The sequence below is a fragment of the Tursiops truncatus genome, chromosome 9 (assembly GCF_011762595.2).
Source record: "Tursiops truncatus isolate mTurTru1 chromosome 9, mTurTru1.mat.Y, whole genome shotgun sequence".
NCBI lineage: Eukaryota > Metazoa > Chordata > Mammalia > Artiodactyla > Delphinidae > Tursiops > Tursiops truncatus.
Genome location: NC_047042.1, coordinates 104,129,116 through 104,149,923, shown reverse-complemented (window position 1 = coordinate 104,149,923; position 20,808 = coordinate 104,129,116). Strand labels below are relative to the sequence as shown.

Genomic DNA, 20,808 nt, shown 5'->3' with positions numbered 1-20,808 from the left:
CCTCACCCCCGGCCTGCGAGGGGCACACGTGTGGGTGTGAGCGCGAGCTTCACGCAGCAAAGGACAGGGGCAGGTGTCAGGAAGGCAGTCCCACGGGAGCTGGGCAGGGTGGCCATGTGCTGGCTGTGCGGGCGTGAAAAGTCACCATAACACCCTTGCCGAGGGTGCTTCTGGAGTGGGTATCGCTCCTCCATGAAAAGGGCTTTAAACCCCTGGGCCAGGTCCCACTCCAAGGCCAGCCAGCGGCCACCTGGTTTCCCAGCTGCCGTGAGCCTGGGGCACCCAGGGCGCTGGACGCTGGCCATGGCAGCCCACCTGTCCCCCCCCACCAGGGTCTGGAGGCCTGGCCAGCGTCCAGCCCTGCAGTCACTTCCCCCGGGGGGCCCTGCCGGGGGCTCTTCTCACCTGTCTTTGGCCCGGACCGTCTGTGAAGGTAAATGAGGACTCAGGAAGGTTGGGACGAGTGAAGCTGAGCTGGTCTCCAGACAGGATGCTGTGACGGGGGCTCCCCGGTGGGCAGTGCTGCTCCAGACCCTGCAGAAGGGAGAAGATTCAGAGTCACCAGGAGTGAGAGCACAGGTGTGTGTGTGTGTGCACGCACACGCGTGTGGCTGAACTTTTGAGCCACGACTGTGACACATCAGGTGAACATCTGACACCTGTTGGTGTTCACCAGGATGTGCTCTCCTGCACAAGTGGCCCTCGTGGCGGATGGTGGACACGGGACACAAGGCACTTGTGGGCTCCTACTTCAGGGACCGTCTTGCAGAAGCCAGTGTCATGGCTGATCAGGTCGGGTCAGATCTCTGCTTCCCCATCACGGGTCCCCCCACTGAGCGCCCACGGCATCAACAGCTCATCCGGACGTGACTCCCCGGCCACTTCCCAGACACGATCCTGCCGCACCCTCCCCTCCACGCACCAGGCTCCCCTGATGAGCTCCTGGCTGTTCCCAGGACCAAACACTCTCAGCAAAGCACAGAGACCCCCCATGCCATCCCACAGCATTTTTCCTGGTGCATCACCAGGTAAACATCCTCTCCCAAGGTGGCGGCCTTGAGGGCAGCACGTCTGCATGTGTGACACGCGTGACTGCGTGTGCGCGCATGAGACACGCGGACACGGGCTGGGACCGGCAGGGGCTGTGGGCGCCTCTCGTCCAGGCAGCAGCGCAGCGAGAGACGCCGCGGGAAACCCAGGGCTTCCTGCTGCTCCATCTCAGAGAGGAGCCTCCGGAAGCACCCAGCAGTGACCGCGCCGGACCACGGCTCCCTATGGCAACGGCGTGCTGTCTGCAGTGCGCTTCCCCCACCTGCCCGCTTCACGCAGCCAAAGGCCAGTGTCGGGTTGACCCCCGAGGAGCGTGAGAACTTCGTACATGAAAGTGGACTGAGGGCTTCCCCGGTGGCGCAGTGGTTAAGAATCCGCCTGCCGATGCAGGGGATGCGGGTTCGAGCCCTGGTCAGGGAAGGTCCCACATGCCGGGGAGCAACTAGGCCCGTGCGCCACAACTACTGAGCCTGCGCTCTAGAGACCACGTGCCACAACTACTGAAGCCCGCGCGCCTAGAGCCCGTGCTCCACAAGAGAAGCCCGCGCACCGCAACGAAGAGTAGCCCGTTCTTGCTGCAACTAGAGAAAGCCCACGCGCAGCAACGAAGACCCAACGCAGCCCAAAATAAATAAATAAATATATAATTTTAAAAAAGAAAGAAAGTGGACTGATTTCAGCTGCGGCCGTCGGCTCGGACCAACCAGACGGATTTGATCACAGACATGACTGCACACCAGGGCTTTACGGTCTCCACGTAGAAGTCTGCACGCTGTCCCCCAGGGACAGAAGTTCTCCCTCTGACCGTGAGGAGGGTTTCTTGGCTTCAGCCTCGTCTGTCAGCATTTTTGTGAAAAGCCTCGGGGCCCCTGCCGCCCCCAGACCGTGTGCACCACCCAGCAAACATTCACGTCCTGGCTCCCGGCTTCAAGAGCAGCTTTCACAGATGCTGGCTGTTCATACCTCCTTACCAGCTCCTTCCACGCTGAAAAAAAGCGTTTTCAACAAAAACCACCAGAAAAAAGAGAAAAATCAGGAGTGCTCCCCGACAGACTTACTTGTCACAGCTTGTTCGCTGTGAGTAACATCAACGCATCGAAACAGAAACTGTTTCTGTGTCATCAGAACCACATTTAGGAAGGAGACAAGATTCTCAGTTTGGGGGAATTTCTGAAGTTGTTGGTACCCGTGGTCCTCATTAGTCACCACAGATGGCATGTGACAAAGGCGAGGCAGCCGGTGTACAGGCAGCGTCCCTCCTGCTGGACGCCCCAGGTCACCTCCCAGCAGCCTGATCATTATTTCAAAGAAGATTCCTGTATTTGTTAACTTCAGCTGCCAATATTTTCTACGTTATCTATCATTCTGAGCGCTTTGTAAATGACTTTTAAAATGCAAAGAACAACCGGCAGGTGCCCCCCCACGCACACACACCCCTAACTACGCCACGTTTTGATTGAATACGTCCTCGAGTCTCTGGTGATGTCTTAGACATCAAACCCCATGACTTCCTGTCGCAGTTATAATACATCACTCTTCGTATCAGAGCTAAAACTCTTGGATTGTTGATCCGCGTCCCTAAAAGTGGTAATAAAAACCATATATTTCAGAGCAATGGCCGTTTCATTCCAGGGATCTTATTTTATGAAATACTTGCTTGCCAAAGACCACAATTTACTTTTTACAGTTTCATTTAACGATTTGACATTTGAAACATTCCCTAATTAATTCCAACTCTTTCTAAACTGGCTGTGATAAATATAAACGGTGCTGAGGAGATCATAATGTCAGTTCCGGCAAATCCACAGCACAGCCCAAGGTTAGACCCACACGCGAGGAAACTCACTTCCACAGAGTCATCAGCACCGGGTCGGTCCTGTTATTCTGACCTGACAACGGACACTGCATTAAAAATACGTAAGCGGTAGAGATTGTATATAAAAAGTAGAATTCCAGAAACGTGCAGGCAGCCTCTTACTCTGAAATGAAATTGGTTGTCTGGCTCTAAGGAAAGGCAGATCTAATAATATTTATATTCTCCCAAGAAGCTTGCACTTACAGCGAAGCATTTGTCAATGCAGCTAAAAATGAAAAGGAAGTAGATTTACGGGCACATAAAAGGGGTGGAGAGATGAATTTTTCGAGACCATGCCTGTATTTCCTAGTTCCTAAATCTGGGCGACAGGGCAGTGTGACTGTCACAGCCGCCCTCTCAATATCTGATTGGAGCCTCAGCTGGGGTGTGGTGGCAGTAAAGTCTCCCAGCCCCCGACTGACCCGAGGTTTTTACAACTACACGGAAGGACACTTGAAACCCCACGCTTACTGTCATACGCTGTCCTTCCAACGCAAACCATAACCCCTTTACACCTAAGACTGAAGTTCACGAAGGAGTCACAGAAATCAACTGACTTTTGCATCAGAATGGAAGCCAGTCCATTAGGAGGATGTCGTTTCCTAGACTGGCTGGTGACCCCGGAGGTTTTCTTAGGTCCGAGGTTGGATGAGAGGGGTCATTTGGAGGAAGAGGCTGCGGCAGGCATGTCAGAGCACCGCACGTATTTCAAGTTCGCCCCTGTGCGTTTTAAATGGGGACCGACGGGGAGGGGCGATGACTTCTCGTGGGTGTTATTAGGATTGGGGCAGCTCGGGTTTGGCCGCTGTCTTCTTCCCCTTTGTTTTATTTCTTCCGTCAGCTTGTGTTTCACCTCGGTTTCAGTAACAGTCTGGTAGGGAGTAGAGGACGGGGGACACTAGATGTCACCCTCTTTGACGTCACAAAGTGTCACATCACACTTAGGGGACAGGAAGACTTCCACTAGTTATTAGAAAGTTAAACCACACCTTGGAGAAATGACTCATTGTAAAAGTCAGGATTAATGAAACAGCTGCATGTTCGCACCAAGAGCTTCAAAAACAATTCTCCACCATCAAAAAAATCTACGAACAATAAATGCTGCAGAGGGCGTGGAGAAAAGGGAACCCTCCTGCACTGTTGGTGGGAATGTAAATTGATACAGCCACTGTGGAGAACAGTATGGAGGTTCCTTAAAAAACTAACAATAGAACTACCATAGGACCCAGCAATCCCACTACTGGGCATATACCCTGAGAAAACCATAATTCAGAAAGACACACGCACCCCAATGTGCATTGCAGCACTATTTACAATAGCCAGGACATGGAAGCAACCTAAGTGTCCATCGACAGATGAATGGATAAAGAAGATGTGGCACATATATACAATGGAATATTACTCAGCCATAAAAAGGAACAAAAGTGGGTCATTTGTAGAGGCATGGATGGATCTAGAGACTGTCATACAGAGTGAAGCAAGTCAGAAAGAGAAAAACAAATATCGTATATGAACACATATATGTGGAATCTGAAAAAATTGGATAAACGATCTTATTCACAAAGCAGAAAGAGACACAAACAAAGAGAACAAACGTATGGATACCAAGTGGGAAGGGGGGTGGGATGAACTGGGAGATTGGGATTGACATATATACACTATGTACGTATATATTATGTATAAAATAGATAACTAATGAGAACCTACTGCATAGCTCAGGGAACTCTACTCAGTACTCTGTGGTGACCTAAATGGGAAGAAAATCCAAAAAAGAGGGGACATATGTATACGTATAGCTGATTCATTTTGCTGTACAGCAGAAACTAACAATATTGTAAAGGCAACCATACTCCAATAAAATTTTTTTTTAAATTCCCAGACGGGTTTTTTTCAAGGGCAGAGATGCAATGCCTCCCATTTGCTCCCAGGCAGCCGGGATGGCGGGGCTCTGGTGCAAGTTTGGGCAGGCTTGACGTTTCCTCCCCATCACCTACTAGTGGGGGACCAGTGCAGGCTTCAGCAGGTCATGAGATTATTTTAGCCAGAAGGTGCTAGAAATATTAACAACAGATTTTATTTTTCTCTATTATCCCAGGAAACTACAAATCACCGTTTGTCAGATGTTATCTGAGTGAAAGATGTAGAAATGTTCTTGGGGTGTGAGTGTAGGAAAAAATCTGGAGCTATTGGTAGAGCCTAATTTTATCTTTGAAAGTTGTGTTCTTGTGAATCCTTTGACGTGTTATTTATAACATGATGAGACTAGATGGTAAATGTTGAACAAGAAAAGCTTCCAGCTCTCCAGTAAGGCTATTTTATTCCACCGAGGAGAGGAAACCACTCTGGTCCCCTCCCCCTCCAACTCACTTTAGCCTTATTTTCAACATTATTAAAGGCTAAGGACGACCGATTTACTCTACCATGTGTGCCTGTGTGCACGTGTGTGCAGGTATGCGTATGTGTGTGTGTGCAGGCGTGTGCAGGTGCATGTGGGAGGGGGCAGAGGTGGGGCTCCTGCCCACAGTCCTGTTTTCCTTTATGGAGTCGCCCTCCTGTGGCCACAGAAAATATTGCACCATACAAGGCCATCTTGCCACGCGGACCTTTCTCCTTGAAGACCCTGGATAAGGAAAAATTCGCTCCAAACTGCACAGACACACGGGAATCTTCAGAAAATACTTGATGTGGGTTTTTTAAGTTGAGATGCTGAAGTGCTACATCACAGAAACCGCATCCTAAGCTGAATCTCCCAGGGCAGTGCCCACAGGCGATGGATGGATGGATGGATGGACTGATGTACGGATGGGGCCGGGGTGTGACCCAGGCTGTGGCGGCCATGCCCCCAGCTCCCGCCCGGCTCCTCCCAGCATGTCTGAGCCTCAGGCATCCTCCCTGTCTTAGAGGACGCCAACCCCTGCACTGGGGCCACCCTAGCCCGCCAGACCAGGTCCTTAGCTAGATATACGGCGTCTGCAAAGACTCGATTTCCTCACAGTTTCCAGGCTAGGACGTGGACCCCCTTGCCGGGACGTGGGGTCTCCAGGAGTTGGGCGGCGGGGCCGGGCAGTCAGCTGTGGCCATGGGCCACAGGATGCTCGTGGCCTGACTGGTCCTGTGCCCGGGCTGCTCTGCCCGGCGGGCGTCCTCGGTGCTGCCCCACACCCCCGTTCTCCCTCTGGACTCCTCTCCTGTGCACGCGTCCTCCAGGCCTGCTCGGGGCCGCTCGAGGGTGGACGAGACGGTGGGGAGAGGGCACCTCTCACAGCGTCCAGGGATGACGGCCGAGGAGAGGCGGCTGGGGGCAGGACCCGCACCTGGAGCCAGGGGTGAGCTGCCAGGTGACAGGTGGCAACTTCAAGGCTGCCAGGAGACACAGATGGCGCCAGTCCTGAAGCGGCGGCCACTTCCTGCAAGAGCGAGCGGGCACCTGGGAAGTCACCCTGTCGCCCCCCACCCATCCCCAGACCTGGTTCCTGCTGCTTCCGTGGTCCAAGGTCAGGCCTGAGCTCAAAGGACCTGCTCTGACGTTGGGAAGGGCTTTCATGGGGCGAGCCTCCCTGCCCACCATGGGCGGACGTGGTCCTCAGGGCAGGTCCATCGCGGCCCATCGGCAGGGCGCCTGGGCCTAGGCAGGCGGCAGAAGCCAGCCCGGCGCCCTCTCCTCCGGACGGCCGTGTTCAGGCCAGGCCTGCTCTGCTGGACTCAGCGCCCAGCCCAGACTCTGTTGTCCTGGAAGCTGCCCCGACCTGGCTCCTCCAGCCCACTGCTCCCCGCCCTACTCGGCCCAGACCCTCCTTCCCACGAGTTCTCCTCACCGGGACCATCCCCCCGCAGCAGATGCCCCTCCTCGGAGCTCCTCTTGCACTGTCTGAGCCCCCTGCCGGGATGGGGCCTGAGAAGGCAGGACTGGGGGTGACTCCTCCTACCTGTGCACAGTGCATGTGGTCCCATCTGCAGGGCAGGCTGCAGCTCGCACAGCTGTGCCCCCAACAAGCCTGCACACGCCAGACGCCTGACTGGTATGCCCTGGATGGATGGTGGGTGGAAGGATGATGGATGGATGACGGATGGACGGATGGAAGGATGATGGATGGAAGGATGAGGGAAGGATGATGGGTGGATAGATGGATGGATGATGGAAGGATGATGGATGGAAGGATGATGGAAGGATGATGGATGGATGGATGGATGGAAGGATGATGGGTGGATGACGGAAGGATGATGGACGGATGGTGGAAGGATGATGGATGGAAGGATGATGGGTGGATGACGGAAGGATGACGGACGGATGGTGGAAGGATGATGGATGGAAGGATGATGGGTGGAAGGATGATGGATGGAAGGATGATGGGTGGATGGATGGATGGATGATGGAAGGATGATGGAAGGATGATGGATGGATGGATGACGGATGAATGATGGAAGGATGATGGAAGGATGGATGGTGGGTGGAAGGATGATGGAAGGATGGATGATGGGGGTGGGTGGGTGGATGGATGATGGGGGGTGGGTGGACCAATCACCATTGGTGGCCTCTCCTCCACGACCAACGGCCGTGGGAATCTGGAAGGAGCTGGTGGCAGAAGCCGGCCCAGGACGGAAGAAGGGCAGCCTTGGGCCCGGCCTCTGCTGGTCACTGGAAGCTAGGCCTGCAATTCCTCCCACCTGGGCTACTCTGGGCCACGGGAGAGGCCGTGTTGTCTTCTCATCCCATCCGTTCAGCCCTGTGAGCTTTTCCCAAAGGATTTTAACATCTCAGGGCCCTGATGACAAATGGACCTCCCTCTCCCAGCACAGCACCCCAGCCCTCTGCCGTCTCTGCGGGGGACCACGGTGCCCTCCTGAGGAACGCAGTCCACAGGCCAGAGCTTCCTGCGGCATCTCGGCCTCAGTCTCTGTCTCTGTCACTCACACACACACACCAGGCCTAGCCCAGCACCCCAGAGTTACTCTGAGTCCTGGGATGACCCTTGGTTAAAGGCACACATCCCTCACAATCACCCAGAGCGCCCTGGGACGTGGCTTCAACGGACAAAACACAAGACAGATATCTGAGACTAAAAAGAGCAAGTAACTGGTCACCTTGGGTGTCCGAGGAGGGAGTCGGAAAACAAGCATTATTCTGAGAACTGGAAAGTAGGGAAAGGGCACCACATTTATCAGGCCTTTTCTGTGCAAACTGCACTTCAGGGTCCCAGAGTGGGGTTGGGAAAATCCGCATTCATAGAATTGCAGCTGAGAGCACAGAGGGAGACCGCGGTGGACACTCAGAGGCAAAAGGAGAGGATGCCAGGCTTTGAAGGGAGGATCTGGACCAGACAGACCGACAGGTGCCATGTACTCTGTCCATTCAAATGCACACTGCACGTGACGGAGACTTCTCGTCATACAAGGTAAGAATGCACAGTTAGGCGACATAACCACAAAGGAGGATGTGGTCTTGAGTGAAGCATGATTTTAAAACATTATAAAAATCATTTTGAAAATGACTGGGAGTTTGGTGGCATTGGGGAATTACTGTTAATTTTCTGAGGTGTGATAATGGTATTGAGGTTGTGCAAAGAATGGTATTTTTGGAGATGCCTATGAAGTATTTAAGAACAAAGTGTTTGATTTACTTTAAAATGGTCTGCAAATCACACCCCCACACACGACTGTCAAATCTCGCTGCTTTTCCGTAGGAACATCTCCCTGCCACCAAGTTAAAACCATAAAAGCCGAATAGAACTCAGGATGCCCAGCTCCCTGGCAACCGGCGCGTGAGGCGCAAAAGCCGAATAGAACTCAGGATGCCCAGCTCCCTGGCAACCGGCGCGTGAGGCGCCTGGAACCAAGCACACACCCCCGACACCCTGGCGAAGTTAGTCCTGAGCCCTTTTCACCCTCAAAGCACCCGGGCTGGGTTGATGAGGCCCAGGCCGCCTGTCCGGGCGTCGCCCAGTGGGGAGGCCCGGTGGGCAGCATCCCAGGCAGGGCAGGTGGCTCAAGGCCCCCAGGACCGCTCCCGCCCGGAAGGGAATCGTAAAGAGGTGCCGACGCTTCGGGGAGACTGTGCCCCCAGCCACCCTGAAGGCAGGCGAGCTGGCCCGGCTTTGCACGGAACACCTCTGGCCCTGGCTGAGCGTGACCTGGTGGGTCGGGGCATAGAAACCTCACGTCGGACAGACATCGCTCAGAGCCCACCTCTCCTCTCTCTGTGGACATCAGGGACCATATCTGACATCCTGGAGCCTGTGGTCTCCTTGTAAAAGGACAGGGACACAGCCAGGCACCTGACGACCAGCAGTCCAGAGCACCTGGGTGTCCCATCCCGGGGGGCATTGCAGCGCCAGCCCTGGACCCCGACCTGGGTTCAAGGGAGAACAAGGAAAGAGGCAGCGGCCTGGGGAGTGCCGGCCCAGGGACGGGCAGTGTTTCGGAGGCCTGGCCGGTGGACGGAGGGACTCGTCGCTTCCCGCAGCCCCGCCTTCTCCTGCCAGGATTTCTGCCAGGCCTGCCTTCACTCCAGACCCAGACGCCTGGCCGACACCCACGCACGACGTCGGCTTTCTCAGGAACGGGCAGATTCATCGTCCTGGTCTCCCAGGGCCACCCAGTCACTGTTTAAACGGCTACTTGGCCAGAGACACAATAATTTCTAAGCCACAAAACTGCATTCTGTTTATCCACTAAGAATGAATGCTGTTGATCAAGCGAAACCTATGAAAACCCCAGAGACAGAGGCAAGGAATGCGCTGACGCAGCGGCTGCCAACAGGCCCTGATGAGCCGCGTCCGCCGCCCCGCGTCGGGGAGCCGCAGCGGCAGGGGCAGCGCCAGGCGGGGAGGCACGCGGCGCCGGCGCCTCCTCCAGACCCAGCCCCCGGCACCCGCCAGCCATCCACACCCGTCAACCTGACCCCGCCCCGGGGCTCCGGTCAGAGTTGCTGGACCCGCTTGTCAACGACTCCACGTCTTCCTGGGGAAGAAGTCGGGAATTCGGATGAAACAAACACTGAGCCATTTTCTGACAAATATTCCCGGCGTCGGGCTCAACCTGAGAAGCTGGGCGCCCGCCCGGCAGCAGGGTCCGAGGCAGCGGCCTGGTGCAGGTGCCAAGTCGGACTACCCCTCTGCCCTCACGTGGCCTCTACCAAGAGTGGGTCTCTAGTTGGGCTGGGGGCCTCAGCCCCGGGCGGTAACCATGCCTGGTGAGACCTTAACACCCACCCCAGGGCCTGTCCTGCAGCCACCCAACACTGGGGCGCCTTTGGTGTCCACTCCCATCACCCCCACCCCAGACAGACTCAGCTGAGAGCCAGGTGGATGCGGCAGGTGTGAGGAGGTGCCCAGGTGGCCCAGGCACGGGCAAGAGTGAATGGAAAACCCAGGGGGGCCTCCGAGGGTGGTCAGTGGCAACGGGGCCCGCGAGCTGCAGGGGGCAGGGAGGCAGGCCCAGGAAGGGGCCTGGTGCCACACGTCCACCCAAAGCCGCCTGGCTGCGGGCCCGGGACGCCCTTCCTGCCCGGCCTTGATCAGCAGCTCCAGGTGGGCAGGAAGTCGGGGGCCTGCCGTGGAGGACCGCCCGAAACTGGGAGGCGGCGGCCTGAGGAGCGGAGCGCAGGCAGCGGGCACCGGGCAGGCCCCGAGCCCCAGCGGCAGCGAAGGCTCCGCCGGCTGCGCCCGGTCAGGAGCCCTGTGTCTGGGGCTCCTGCCAAGCCTGGGGCTCGCCTGGTACCCGAGACGCGCCACGGGCCCGTCCACCCCTGCTGCCTCCCGACCCCCAGACAACAGAAGAGCCCTGCCACGCACCGTGCGGGGCGGGAGCTGACACAGCACACGCCTCGCCAGAGGATGGGACGTTCCCCGAAGGGTCGGACCCTCTGCTGCTTATACATCAGGACGCAGGCCGGACGCAACACAGCGGCAGCGACCCAAGTGTCCGCCCCTCCGGGGACCGTGGTCACCCACCACGGAATGTGATTCAGCAGAGAAATCTGACGCCCACGGCAACGTGGACGCTGGGCGAGACACGCCAGTCACAGGAGGACAAACCCCGTGTGACCCCACTCACACGAGGTCCTGGAGCCACCGAACCAGAGACAGGAGGAAGGACGGGGGGGCGGGGACAGTCTGGGAAGATTAGATCAAGTGCTGGAAATGGTGGTGGTGATACTGGTAGAACAGTGCGACTGCTGAACGCCCCTGAGCTGTGCAATGACAAATGGTTTAAATGGTCCGTTTCATGTTCTCTGCATTTCACCAGCACTAAAAAACATGGCATCTTAGGCAGCTCACGGCACAGCTGGGGACAGGCGGTAACGGGGCCACGGCAGCCTCCCGTGACTTTGCTCCTCCAAAGGCCGGGAGCCCGGCGCCCCCTCCTCAGCCTCGTCACCCCTTCACTTCTTCAAAATACGCGTTCTCAGCAGCCTCCCTGCCAAGCACGGGGCTGGACGCTGGTGGCCGGGGAGGGTCCCCGGGCCAGGCCGCCCCCCTCTCCGCCGTCTCCGCGATAAAGGCAGGGCTGTCGTGGTCTCCAGCTGTCGGCCAAGGCCGGGGCCTCGTGAGGGGGAGGCCAGCGGGTCCCGAGCATCTTCTGCACGCTCCAGGCTTCAACCCAAGCGGGAGCGGCTCCCGGGGGTGGGGGAAGAGTCCCAAGGGACAGCCCCTCTCTGTGTGGGCAAAAGGCCTCTGTGCGGGGGCCGGCAGCCCAGACCTCTGCGTGGGACACGGGCCCCTGCTCTCAACCTGGGGTGACACGTCTGCGGCATCCCCGAAGCTCACAGCAGTCACCCGGCTGAGAACACCGGCCACCTCCCCTGGACAGCCCGCAATCCCGGGGGGGGGCTGTCCCCAGGTCCCGGGCCCGGCCAGCACAGTGGGCTCTGCAGGGGCCCGAGCGAGCCGGGCTCTTCCGTGAGGTGGCAGGGTGCCGAGGGCGGGTGGACCGTCCTTGGGCCGAGGCAGCAGCCGCGGGTAAGGGAGGGCCCCCAGGGGGCAGCGCGATGACAAGAACACACCGCAATCTCCAGAACCCGGTCTCATCTCTGCGCACCAGGCGGGGGAAAGGCCCATCCACCCGCAGGACCAAGTGGGCCTCCACCCGCCCTCCTGGGCAGACGCAGCTCCGCAGCCGCCCTTTCCTCCTGCCCACCTGGAGCCAGGGCCGCCCGCGGAGCTGCCCTGCCCGGCCCCTCCCGACCCCAGGCACCCGCGTCCCGCGGCCGGGCCTCCGTCAGCTCAGCGGTGCCGTCGGCTCTTCTGTCCGCGAGGAGGGGGGCACGCTGCCTCTCGTGCGCACGCGTCACCTCCGGTGTGGTGCTCGAAGCTGCCCGGCTGCTCCGTGCCGGATGGAGGGGGCGGCGTGGCAGGGGCAGAGCCCCAGCCCCAGCGGTCCTCGTCCACTCGGGCCCCAGGCCATCCTCAGGCTCCCAGGACACCTGTGAGGACCAGAGGGCGCGGCAGACAGGGGTGTGCCCGGAGGGGTCCTCCAGGTGGGCAACTGCAGAGCAAACGACCCGAAAGGATGGCCTCTGGGTGTTAGACTCAGATGGTGAAGGAGGGAGGGGCCGGCGCCGGGGGAGGGTCAGTTTCTGGTGCAGAAGCTCCGCGGAAGCAACCAGGGGTGACCAGCACCACCGGCGTGAGCAGAGACGTGACCTGGATTCCGAGCCGGGTGAATCCTGGGTCTCCCTACTGTCAAACGACCTTCAAAATAAAACCTCATTTTGGCAAAAGTGAAAGAAAAAAGAATCAGGCGTGATTATTGATGTCATACGCCCCACTTTTTGAAGGCTCCAAACGGGAGTTTGAAAGAGTTTCCCTGTGAATGTTTCCACAGCATTTTCCTGGTTCAATGCTGCCCCACATCAGATTGGGGACGGGACACGCCATGTCCTATGAAAGTGTATGCATTTCAAATTGATCGTTTCTTCCGTGAGCTTTGCAGCCCTTAACCCTCCTAGCACGGGGGAAGAGGTGGCCCGGCCCCACAAGCTCCGTGCCCACCCCTGGGCTGGTGTGGCTCTGCCCCCTCTCCCCTCTCCTCCGAAGCGGGACCCACCTGTGGGCCTCCCCTCCAGGGGCCTCCCCTCTTCACTCAGGAGCAGCCTGCAGGGCAGGGTTGTGTGAAGACGGTCCCCAGCAGCTTGATGACCGCCGGGGCTCCGCCCCATGGCACGGACACTGTGTCTGTCCTATTCTGGGGGACCGGCCTTGAGGACCTGAAACCTTCCTCGCGTCGGGCCAGCCCTCCCCCTGGGTCCCCACAGCAGGGAAGCTGGGCTGAGAGCAGCTGAACCATGTCAGGGCGTCGTGCGTGGTGGTCGCCACTCGGAGAGGCTCCGAGGTCTAGGAGGGAGCCTCCTTTCACGGCCCCGGGACGCGAACACTGTCCTCACCCAAGACAGAGTCTGGAGGAATGCCCGGCTCATCTCCGTGCTTCCCATGGTGTCAGCAAGGCCGCTGGTTTCATACATCGTACATTCAGTGGCACCGTCATCTTTAAAACAACATTTCCACCCTACGGTAATGCATCTCAGAATCGACTTTTGCCCCCAGAATATCACTTGATCTCTCATAACTGAAATGACAGAGAAGAACTGCTTTTCTTTTTAATTACTAATAACTGATGTTTATAAACGATGGCAAGTGTCAGTCAATAACGCTTACAGTTTATTTACGTGGGTAGCACTTAAAATCCGTTACGCTTTCATGGTTACATTGTCCACACTAAGCATCCAACACCAGAGTCCGCACCACCTTCCACCACAAGCAGGCACAAGGAGCAAACTGCACAGTCACCCGAGAATCACACGCGCCACACTCGCTCCCGGCGCCCAAGCCCGCGGCTCGGCCATGAAAGCTATGCCCCCAGTGCCCGGGCTCCCAGCACTGCTGGGTGAAAGCTGCTGGCGTTTGAGAACCCCATCCAAGCTTTTCACGATGCCCTCGGTGCCCGGGGGCAAAGGGAAAGGGGACTCGGGCGGGTGCAGGAGTGAGAGGAGGGGCCCTGACGGCAGGCGGGGAGGGGGCTGGGGGCCTCGATCCTGCGGAGGAGTCGCTGCGGGAAGCTGGGAGACCCCGGCCCAAGGGAAGCGATTCTTCTCAAGGAGCCAGTGCTGGAGCCCGTACCCGGCTCAGCGCCCGTGCTCAGTACCTCACGAGCTGCATGTGGGAGGGGCTCGTCTGCTTCCCCCCAGCCTGAGCCTAACCTAAAAGCCAGAGGTGCTACTACTGAACAGAACTTTGTAGACTCCTGTGTCCCTGCCAACACAACTACGGATCCAAGGAAAGACGGGCTATTCGAGAAGATTAGAAGTCAAACCATAACCGTGAGGGGGCTCCACACCTCGAGCGGCCAGGTCACAGTGAAGGTCTGGCTCCCCCGAAACTGAAGAGAAGGTCACCCGGGGTCAGGAGTCACCTCTACGTCGCCCTGTGCTTGAGTCTAGGTTCATACACTCAGCGGAGGAGCGAAGGCCGTGTCGCGAGCATGCACGCGCCGTCGGGAGCGCCACACGGCCAAAGCTGCAAGCATCCCCGCAGGTGCGCACCAGGCAAGCAGGGGTGGCCTCGGCCGCAGAGCTGGAGAAGCAGGGACGGTGCGGCGGCTCCATGCTCCCGCCCCCCGGGCCCTGACCGGTGTGCCCCCAGCGTCCCCAGCGCCGAGCAGGTGTGGTCTCGGGGCGGTGGAGAAGCAGGTACGGCACCTAGCGCGTGTGTGCAGCCCCTCGGCTGGCCGCCCGCTGCTCCACTGCGGCCCGTCTACGGGCGGCCCTTGGTCGACTTCTTCTTCTTCAACTCCTCTCTCTGCTTCTGCTTCTTCCTCTTGCCACCTTCTTTGAATCCTAAGGAAACAGGCGTGTGAAACACTGCAGAGGAGCAGCTGCGGCCCCACCAAGTGGCAAACGTGTCTCTAGATATCCCCCCGGTTAAAACCAACCAACCTCGCGATAAAGTTATGTGTCCTCACTCCTACCTGCTCCGTATCTAAGGCTCAACAAAAACATGGACGGACTTCAAACTTGGCGGATGTAAAGCTCTAACACGATCCAACCAGCATCCCAGCCCCGCGGGCCCGCCCATCATCTGTCCCCACGACCCAGCCCCAGGTCACCTGGAGACAAGGCAGGGCAGGCTCCGCCTCGGGGGATGGGCCTCCCCGGGGCCCTCTCTGCAGGGAGAAGCCCAGCTGTTACAGGGTCCGGGGCTCAACCAATGCCCCACACCAACCTTTTCCCCTGTGCTGTGTGCTTGCCCGAAGCCAGGGGAGAAAGAGGCGGGTGTGACCTGCTCACCCTCCTGAGATTTTGTCCAAAGAGCCAGAAGAGCTCCAGGTTATTTCTGCAAACACAGCTCAGGACCTTGCGCTGCGTTAGTCCACACAGATGTGGGCGGAGCGGGATGCTGAATTTGGTAACAAAGGATCGTTCTGAACCGTCAGCCTAGAACCAGGCCAGGGTCACGGCAGGCCTGCGACCTCATGCACGTGGGCCCCTAAGCCTGCTGAGGAGAGCACATGAAAGCATCCTCGAGATTTTAAATTGAGGCAGGTGCCATTTTAGAACACGGTCTCTCTCCAGACGGAACCCAGACCCAGTCTGTTCACAACACGCATGTGTCCACACAGCACCACCCCTGGGTGGCCCGGGCCCGGGGTCAGTTAGGTGGGCGCCGACAGCCGACCGGGACCTGATCACGATGCCCGCTGTGGGGCGGGGGGGAAGCTGAGGACACACATATGCCTCCAACAGAACGAGGCTGCCGGGGCCTCCCGGCCTCATCACCGACTCAAACGCTCTGGGAATCCGCTCGCAGAGGGTGGAGGCTGGCGCGGCCCCCAGGGCTCTGCGGCCTGTGTCCTGCCTGCTCTCCCAGCAGCACAGCCATCCGGGTCACGTGCTGTACGGAAGTGGCCCTGACACGGGGGTCGTGGCAGGGGCCCTGGAGGTCCTCACGCCCAGCGTCCTCCTGCCTGACTCAGCTACCTGCACAATAAGCCAAAAGGAAGGAAAAGAGACACCTGCTAACCCACCGCGAGCACACGGCAGCCCCGTCCCTGTGACCAGGCTGCTCCGGCCAGAAGTCGCTCCTCTCAGCTGTCCCTTTCACACTCGACCACGACGACCGACCGAGGGGGCCACGGGGGCGCCGGGACCCTCTCCTGCCTCATACTCAGGCCCCGGCCCCGTCTCCACTCATGAACCTCCTAAGCCAGAAGGGGCCCACGGGCACACACCGGGCAGAGCTGGGAAGTTAAAGGATCAATGTTATCCTTTCATTCGTGAATTTCTTTTTCACTTTGAATAATTTTTCCTTTTTCACAGTTGCACATTCTCGATAGACCTCCAGCGTGTGTGGAATCCATAAATGAAAAACACTAATCCTTTATCCACATCTCACCGTCTAATTTACGGGCTCCGAGAGGCGTGCGATGCGTCCTCTGAAATAAAGCCGGGGCGGTCACCCCGTCTCACAGCAGGTTAACACCACAGTGAATGCCGGCAAGAAGGCACTGTCGGGCTGAACACAGAACTCCCCCCGCAGACAGGCCAAGGCTCCCCCAGCCGCACCCGGACCCTGAACCACACGGGCCGCACTGTCAACACGGGAGATGCTCCCAGGAGCAACGAAGCCCATGTTCTGCGGCCTGAGCGCGTCACAAGCGAGAGCTCGTTTTTAGCCTAAAATCCTCAGAGCCCGCCAGGCCACTGCCCACCCCGCCAGCCCCGGGGGCACCTAGCCCGGCGATTGCTCACATGGCTGAAGCACCAACTGGGGGCACCGGACACTGTGTAGGGAACCAAGCCCTTCACCACACGCTGCTAAGAAAGCTGCCCGCAATGTGAAAGCCTGGCAGGCAGCGGCCGCGGGAGCCTCCAGCCCACGCGGAGAGCGCCCGCTGGAGGGGCAGGCGTGGCGGGGCAGGACGGGGGCCCATCACTCTGCTCCCTGGAGGCCCTGACCCACCGGGCACCTAGCTTTGCCCTGTTACCCCAGCAGCCTTTCCACTGTCCCAGTTTTGGAGTCTTCCTCCGGAGCAGCTCTATCGTCTCTCGATAAGAAGTCAAACGAGCTCACTCCAGTCATGTAAAAAGCGTATCTTTAATTCTTTGGTGATGCACTCTGACACTCTTTGGAAGGCCTCGTAGCTCGATGTGAAAGAAGGAAACAAACCACACACACAGAAGAGGTGCGCTCCGCAGCGCCCAGCACCTGCCGCGAGCCCCGGCCGCCCGACATCGCTGTGCAACACGGGCAGGAAGCGTTCGGCAAACGCACAAGACCACTGCTCGCCCTCGTGTGAGCATGTGCGGGGTTCGTAAGGCAACAGTTTCCCCACCTGGAGACGACACCTGGGAGGGGCCTGATGGTAAAAACTGACAGAGCACAAGACTTCACAGAGAAGAATTCTTTTCTGCTGATTCCCCAGCAGTGGCTACTCTCCTTCCGTCCACAGCCCTGGTCTCTGGCGCTGAGAGGCAGCACGGGCCTCACTGTGACCCCAGGTCCACTTCCCGTTCAGGAAGCCAGCTAGGTGTCTCAGCAAGGCTCCTCCGGGCAGGCCTGAGCCCACGCGCCTCACTCCTGGAAACTGGGATGTTCGCGCCCAGTTTAGACACCCAGGTTTATGGTGACCTTCCAACCAAAGGGACAGCCCGTGAAGTCCCTGTTCAAATCGTATTTGTTCAGGGAAACTGCATCTACAACCCTGCCCCTCGCCAAGTCCAGCCAACGAGCGGCCAGGACCAGGAGGTGAAGATAAATCTGGGGAGAACAGCCACACGCCCATTCGAGGCAGAACAAGTTTCTCTGAATCCACACGGCCCTCCCAGTCACCTCTATTTTTCTTTCAGTTACCCAGGAAGAGGCTAACGTTCCCAAATGGCCCATCTGCCTCGGGTGGCACTGCTCCCTGGCAGCCGGTGGCCAGGTCCGCGCAGTCCCGCGGGGCTCTGCACCCTGGCTCAGAACCCAGGACACCCGCCTTCCACTGGGTGGATGGGACAACTCCCCTGTCCTCCTCAAGACACACACACACACCCTGCTCCACATGAAAAGGGCCAGAAGGGGACTGAAGGGACAGAGCTCCCAACAGAAAGTTCTGGGAGAAGAAAGGGATAGACCTCATCCTTCCAGTTCCCTGTGCAGACGATGCTTTCTTGTCCTAGGTTCACAGAACTAACCTCACGACGTACACAGAGACGTCACCCTGAAACGAGGGACCAAGGAAGGATCCACCTCTTCCTCCACGTAACCTGCGGTGGTCAACCTGGCGACTTCCAGTGCTGAGAGCCAAGACGGGCACAAACGCTTCAAACTGACGAGTAATTCAAACTAGATTTACATCGGCCTTTAGACTCAGCCGGGGTCAGCCTGCATGCACAGCCATGCCGTCAGAAGTAATCCAGAACTTTCTACAGGGAACACACTTCAAAGACCCATCTGGTCTAAGAAATTACAGGTCAAGAAGCTGGAAGAGGGCAGAGCAGGGTCTGGAGAAAGGGGGTCACGAAGCCTCACTGCATCCAGAGGTGGGAAACCTCCCCTGGGGTAAGGGTGGGTCAGCACCCATCCTCCTGACCACAGGACCCCTGGGGGCGGGTGTCAGGTTCTGCCTGTAACTCAACAGCAAGGCAGGGAGGCATGGCTGCAGCCGCAGGGCCCCCAGGAGAGGCTGGGCGGGCCGCTCTGCGGGATCAGACTCCCAGTATGAAGTTGGAAGTTACACAAAGCGGCTCAGCTGCTGCCCACAACAACACACTGCATGCCGTGGTGGGAGACCGGCACCCCGCTTTAATGTGGGCTCCACGCGGCCTCCCCCCACCCGCCTGCCCGTCCGTCAGGCCAGGACGCAACACAGGTGCCATCTCGGTCCTCGGGGGCCCCGGGAAGGCCGGGAGGCAGCCCCGCGGGGAGGCTCCGCGGCGGACACCCCGTGCACACCTGCGGGGAACGCGGCCGGGGGCTCCCAGCTGCTGCCGGCCCGGTGGTCCTCGCCCTCACCCGGGGGGTGGGGCGCGTGTTTGGGCACAGAGGCCGGCCGCTGGGACTTCAGAGGGCGGGCACTGGTGCTGGCGGGCTGGCCGGGCAGCGCGTGCTGGCCTCGTCGCCGGCACTCCTCTGCGAAGGCGTCCTCGTCGGCCACACCTGAAAGCACAGGACGGAGACGGGCATGAGCCGCACAGCGGGAGGTCCTGGTGCCTCAACCGGATCTTCCCAGAGAGAACAGAGGAAACCAAAGGAGCGTGGAAATCCAGTGACAGCGGCAGCTCCCCACCCGGCCCCCAGGGGGTCGGCAGCGAATCCTGAAAGCACACTCGACCTTCAGGAGGGAGGAGGACGGGGCCCCCATGACAAATTTCACCCTCAGAATCGGCACAAGGGTGTCACCCCGGAGGAGTGGGCTCCGGGCCAGCCATTGGTCTCTCTCTCAGGCAGCTGTGATGCCAGGACCTGCACAGCCCTGCGGCCACCCTGCTTCCCGCCCGCTCGTGCCACAGGGCGGCTGCGAGCTCTGGGCCGGGGACCCGCACGCACGGTCCCCTTCACCAGACACACAGCCAAGAACATTGCTCATTGCTCTCCACATCGTGTTTCTCTCGGTCTTTCCAAAAACAGAAGTTTTGCACATTAGGTGGAAACTAGCAATAAAATTTAAAACGAATGATAATAGTTACCGAATAACTTCAAATTTCATTCTCTGGGGGGTTTCTGACCAGCAGTCACACGGCGGGTTGGCAGGGCTTAAGGGAAAGGCTGTCAGAAACCTGGTAACAATGCAGGCAGGACACAACCCGTCTGATGGGAGCAGTGACACCAGACGGTAGCCTTCCTGTGCCTCAACAACCCTGCTCCCTGGAGGGTGGGTAGGCCCGTCACCCAAACGACGGCGTCCAGGGCGCACACCGCTGAGCCCCAAGCAGGTGACAGCCAGTGTGACCCGAGGTGCTCGCCCACTCGAGCTCTTCCCCAGGCAGACCCTCCCTCCATCGCTGCCGGGCCCCCCCCGCCCCCCAAACCCCGCCAACGCGGAGGACGACAGGCCTGCAGAGATGCTCCCTGTAACGAAGACCTGCTCTCTCATGGGGGTGCGCGATTACAATCATTTCCGCACCATTTACACGACCCTGAGCGCCAAGTTCAGTTCTGGGTACAGGCGTGGGGCCTCCCCTCCCTCTCCACCAGACACCTGAGCTCAAGTACTGGCCCCGACCCGCTCTCACCACACCCGAGCTCACCACACCCCGCTCACCACACCCGAGCTCACCCCTCCCCCGCACACCGCACCTGAGCTCACAGCACCCCGCTCACCGCATCCGAGCTCACTGCACCCCCGCTCACCGCACCCGAGCTCACTGCACCCCCGCTCAGCACACCCCGCTCACTGCACCCGCGCTCACCGCACCCGAGCTCACCGCACCCGAACTCGCCACACACCCGCTCACGGCATCCGAGCTCACCACACCCACGCTCGCACCGGAGCTCACAGCACCCCCACTCAGCACACCCCGCTCACCGCACCCGAACTCACCGCACAGCCGCTCACCGCATCCGAGCTCACCACACCCACGCTCACACCCGAGCTCACTGCACCCCCGCTCACCACACCCGAGCTCACCGCACCCCGCTCACCGCACCCGAGCTCACCGCACCCCCGCCCACCGCATCCGAGCTCACCACACCCGGCTCACCGCACCCGAGCTCACAGCACCCCCACTCAGCACACCCCGCTCACCGCACCCGAACTCACCGCATCCGAGCTCACCACACCCACGCTCGCACCCGAGCTCACAGCACCCCGCTCACCGCACCCGAGCTCACCCCTCCCCCGCACACCGCACCCGAGCTCACCACACCCGGCTCACCGCATCCGAGCTCACCGCATCCGAGCTCACTGCACCCCCGCTCAGCACACCC

At 59.1% G+C, this 20,808-nt stretch overlaps 1 protein-coding gene across 4 annotated transcripts in view; it reads right to left on the bottom strand.

Moving 5' to 3' along the window:
- Positions 1-430: 430 nt before the first annotated feature.
- The window catches only part of DNAJB6 (DnaJ heat shock protein family (Hsp40) member B6), a 68,831-nt gene continuing 48,453 nt past the window's right edge, over positions 431-20,808 (bottom strand). For 2 of the 4 annotated variants that reach the window (XM_073810142.1, XM_073810143.1), the window contains 2 exons: positions 18,835-19,038; positions 431-534 (listed from right to left, as the gene is read on the bottom strand). In XM_073810142.1, coding sequence (XP_073666243.1) covers positions 446-534; positions 18,835-19,038 — 293 coding nt within the window. In that variant the 3' untranslated portion in view covers positions 431-445. Of the gene's footprint in view, positions 535-13,537; positions 14,736-18,834; positions 19,039-20,808 lie in introns of those variants that run through there. The other 2 variants (XM_019930241.3, XM_033863560.2) reach the window with 1 other exon arrangement.